The sequence below is a fragment of the Lactuca sativa genome, chromosome 2, assembly GCF_002870075.4.
Source record: "Lactuca sativa cultivar Salinas chromosome 2, Lsat_Salinas_v11, whole genome shotgun sequence".
NCBI lineage: Eukaryota > Viridiplantae > Streptophyta > Magnoliopsida > Asterales > Asteraceae > Lactuca > Lactuca sativa.
In genome coordinates, this window is record NC_056624.2 from 62,186,098 (window position 1) to 62,191,041 (window position 4,944).

The 4,944-nt window shown below is 33.2% G+C and overlaps 1 protein-coding gene across 3 annotated transcripts; it reads left to right on the forward strand.

The window, feature by feature from the left end:
* Positions 1 to 526: 526 nt before the first annotated feature.
* On the forward strand, positions 527 to 4,944 carry LOC111897452 (eukaryotic peptide chain release factor subunit 1-3-like). 3 transcript variants are annotated; one of them, XM_042899080.1, is made up of 4 exons: positions 527 to 691; positions 1,017 to 2,569; positions 3,675 to 3,882; positions 4,613 to 4,944. In XM_042899080.1, exon 2 carries the CDS (start codon positions 1,132 to 1,134, stop codon positions 2,497 to 2,499), a length of 1,368 nt encoding a protein of 455 aa, XP_042755014.1. In that variant the 5' UTR covers positions 527 to 691; positions 1,017 to 1,131; the 3' UTR covers positions 2,500 to 2,569; positions 3,675 to 3,882; positions 4,613 to 4,944. The 3 variants fall into 3 exon arrangements, with proteins under 3 accessions (XP_042755014.1, XP_023749183.1, XP_042755015.1); XM_023893415.2 differs by having other exon boundaries at positions 4,616 to 4,944; XM_042899081.1 differs by having other exon boundaries at positions 1,118 to 2,569; positions 4,616 to 4,944.

Genomic DNA, 4,944 nt, shown 5'->3' on the forward strand with positions numbered 1-4,944 from the left:
TTTTTCTTCTGTACACAACAATTGGTGCTTTAAAATGTTGTATTGTACAACTATATAATGTATGAATTGTTGTGTATGACAAAAAACTGTTGTCTACAAATCACTTCCCTAAAATATATATATATATATATATATATATATATATATATATATATATATATATATATATATATATATATATATATATATATAATTGACTCTAGGATAATTACTCAAAATACGGAAGGTTTCCTTTAAAAAAGATCTATCCAGATTTGGTAACTAATTTTTAGACCACTATATTATGGTAAATATTTTTAAAACATACCATGTCTAAGTAGAAAACTCCTAAAATATCATAGTTTAAATAAAAATTAAATCGATAGAAATCGCAATTGTATCTCCAACATCTATCGAAATCCCTATAAAATCGGCATTAGGATATAGTAGAATCTATCCAAATTATCTTTATCACAACAATCGTATCCAAACAATATCATCTTTTAAAAAATTATCGATTTCTAAAGCTTCGTCGATCAGCATCAAAGTCTCTTGAGATAACAACAACATTATATTTCAAAAAGAACCCAACAATATCATCTTTCAAAAAAAGATTAATAACTGCTTTCTGTAAAGTTCATTCGTTGAATCGATTTCCATATTACTAACTTATCAGCATTGAAGTGTTAATCATCGTTGAAGTACTTCGAAGGTATGTATTCCATTCTTTCCACGTTCTTTTTGACAATGAAATTCCATTAGTAATGTATCATCTTACGAATTTGACTTTTCCGATCTTGTAAGCAAGACATGCTTAATCCAATGCGGTTAACATGTTTAGTGATCACCACTCTCGATCACTGCATTTTTTTAATAAGGCTGTATGTTTTTTTATATTAACAACTGTAGTTTTCATTGATATCGGAGAGATTAAAAGTTTCAATTAAGTTGCATACATTATTTTTTCTTTGACGTTGCATACGCCTTAATTCTTTGGCTTTCTTTTTTCGTTTTTTTAATCTTTTCTTGATATCCAGATATCGATAGAGGAGAAGTGGAGAACTTCATTCAAAAAAGAAGGTGGTAATCGTAACTAAGCTTCTAACAGAATCTTTTTCACGCTGTTAATTATTGTCAGGCAATATAAGCACGATGTCAACTGATGAGAATATCGAGATATGGAAGATGAAGAAGCTTATAAAGGCACTTGAAGATGCTAGAGGCAACGGAAGCAGCATGATTTCTCTGATAATCCCTCCACGTGATCAAATTTCACGAGTCACCAAGATGCTTGCTGATGAATTTGGAACTGCTTCCAACATTAAGAGCAGGGTGAATCGTCAGTCTGTTTTAGGTGCTATAACATCTGCCCAACAGAGGCTCAAGCTCTACAACAAGGTACCTCCAAATGGACTTGTTCTATACACAGGAACAATACTAACAAACGATGGAAAAGAGAAAAAGGTTACAATCGACTTTGAACCTTTCAGACCTATAAACGTATCTCTTTACCTCTGTGATAACAAATTCCACACAGAAGCTCTTGATCAAATGTTGGAATCTGATGACACGTTTGGTTTCATTGTTATGGATGGAAAAGGCACTCTTTTTGGGATAGTAAGGGGCGATAGTAGGGAGGTTCTACACAAATTTCCTGTTGATTTGCCAAAGAAACATGGAAGAGGAGGGCAATCAGCTTTGAGATTTGATCGTATTCGTATGGAGAAACGTCACAACTATTTAAGGAAAACAGCAGAGCTTGCAACAAAGTTTTATATCAATCCTGCTACTAATCAGCCTAATGTTTCTGGACTTATACTTGCTGGATGTGCTGATTTCAAGAATGACCTCGGTCAATCTGATATGTTTGACCCGCGTCTTCAGGCGAAAATCTTGAATGTGGTTGATGTCTCTTATGGAGGTGAAGATGGGTTCAATCAGTCTATTAAGTTGTCTTATGATATTCTTGCAAATGTCAAGTTCATACAGGAGAAGCATTTAATCGGGAAGTATTTTGAGGAGATCAAACAGGATGGAGGGAAGTATGTCGTGGGTGCTTATGACACTTTGGAAGCTTTAGACATGGGTGCTGTGGAGACACTCATTGTTTGGGAAAATCTGGAGATTAATCGATATGTTCTTAAAAACGGTGTTTCGGGTGAAATTATTGTTAAGCATTTAAACAAGGAACAGGAGACTGATGAAAGTAATTTTCGGGATTTGGTGAACAATGTTGAACTTGAAGTGGAGGAAAAGATGTCTCTTCTTGAGTGGTTTGCTAATGAATACAAAAGATTTGGATGCAAGCTTGAGTTCGTCACAAATAGAACTCATGAGGGATTTAACTTTTGTAAAGGCCTTGGTGGGATTGGTGGTATTCTTCGTTACCAGATTGATATTCACCCATTTGATGAGTTGTCTGATTACGATGGAGAAAATAATGATATTGAAATTTCTGATGATGAGGAAAGTTATGAAACTGAAAACCATGGTGAAGGGGTGAATTATGATGCTGAATAGCAATCAACCACTTCTCAAGCTTCTATCCAAGCGCCTTGCATATTTCCTCCTTCAAGGAATTCTTACAAAGGTCAGTTATTTTTTTGTATGCATCTATGATAATGATTACTACTTCATTAGCATTATAGATTATACAAAGCTCAGTGCATAATTCATCACACAACACTTCATCATTTTACCTCTTACCTCTACAAAACCGAACTAGAGAACATTTACTAACCTTGACTACAATGTCCCCTTCTTTAGACATATCCAACTTCCTGAATGTATGTTGGGTATCCATAACTTGAGTACAATGCTGCATCTAATTGTAGAAAATTTCAAAACAAGTACTTTGCATTGGCATTGGTTCTTATTTTTTCTTTATATCCGCTGAAACAATCTTCTAAAAAATTCTGAATTCTCTGGTTGCGAGTAATTTTACTTATGAGGGTTTATGTTTCTTGTACTACCATTTGTAAATTGCATTGTATATTGGAAAAAATTGAAGTTAAAAGTTTCAAGTTGCATATGATACACACATTTTAACTTAATGTTGCATATTCTTTTATTTCCTTTGTTATAACTTTTTTGATGTCCATGGATGAGAATTTCATTTACAAAAAGAAGGTGACCATGCATCATGACAACGATTCTAGTGGGGTGTTGCATGTATTTTCTTAACAACTTTTTGAGAAAATGACCTACGACCACAACAAAGTTTTCACACCATTCAAAAAACCCCAATCATGTTTTGTCGGTTCAAGAAAATCGAATGAACTTAAACTTTTGTCTAAAAAAGCCCAACTAAGTTCCACTTATTATCATATCCGGAAATGACTTGTCAGACCAACGAAGTTTCTAGTCCGTTAAAAAAACCCCAATCATGCTTTGTTTGTTCAAAAAAATTCAACGAACTTAACATTTTGAACAAAAAAACTTGGGGTTTTTTGAAAGGTTTAGAAACTTAATTTGTTGGGCTTTTTGAGACAAAAGTTTAAGTTCTTTGGGCTTTCTTGAACAGAAAAAATTTAGATTGGTGTTTTTTGAACGGTTTGGAAACTTCGTTGCGATTGTGAGTCATTTTCCCTAACTTCTTTTTACCTTATGTATTAATAATTTTATCAAATCCCTGGGATTCCGGTGGAAACAAACATATGTATATAACTAACTGTTCCTAATGTTGCTATTGGCAGGCAATTTAAGTAGGACGGAAGTTGATGTTGATGAAACTGCTAAGAACACAAAGTATGTTGATGGGCCCACCTGTCTTCAGTCAAAGAAAAACGTGAATTTTGTTGATGGGGGAAATCCTAATACAAAATCAACCACTTGTCAGGTGACGGCACATGAGTTTCAAGCATCATTATTGCCTAGCTGTTCAAGGAAACCATGGTTACCGAGGTTAGTTATTTTTTCCTATGAATTGTCTCTTTTATACTGATTAACTCTACTAGTCTTTGTTTTAGTTATTACGAATTTCCATGATTCATTACAATTTTACTTGCTTTATCATATCTTTGCAGGGAACCAAGTTTCATCACTTTTTTTTCTACACATGATCTGATAACTATGATCTTGGCCAAGTTTTTATTATACTTTTAATAACGATTCTTCATACATAACACTTTTTTAATTAGGTGAAGTTTTTACTCTCAGCAGAAAGGGACATAACTTTTTTTTTTTTTAGTACATTGATATCAGGCAAGAGTAAATCCAAGGCTCATTTTTGTAACTTCTTTATCTTTATATGTTCAAAAGGATTTCTTAAATATTAGAAATGATTAGGGGTGATATTAGTAGTTCATGTGAGTAGTATGACAACATAATCTTGATCATTCTGGGAACTTAATTTACATATCATTCTCCTTGGTAACTGAACGAACCAAGTTCACCTATTTGATAGCAAGGCAGAAAAATCTACAACTGAAAAGTAAAAGTTGAGGTACTCTAGTAGGTGTGAAAGTAAAGTGCATAATTCATATGGTTGCATTGGTTGTTTTTTACAGCATAAATCCTTCATCATATCAAACATACAACTTAAGCCTTTTTATGGTATTTGGTGTTAAACATTGTTGTAATGCCTCTTTCTTTCTTTCTTTTTTTTTTTTTTAATGTTTTTTTCGCATTGAAGCAGTTAGAACAAGCTAGATGTAAGAGAGATCGTGCCCCGGTTCCCTCCTTGAAGACGTTGCATGAGAGTATTTTTGTGTCGCCCCGATAAAAAGATCCTAAGGAATACGAACATCTATGTGCATTGACATTGATTAATATGCATTTAAGTTTTTTGAGACTCCATGTTAACTTGAGATTTTCGTTGGTGCTTTTAGACTTTATGTTAACCTTTTATGTTAGTTGGATATCAGTTGTCATAGCTTCTCAGCATGTTTTATTTCATTTGATCATTTACCAAAGGATTATTTATGTTGGTATTTTTTTTGTTTAAACATTTATTATGTTTCTCCT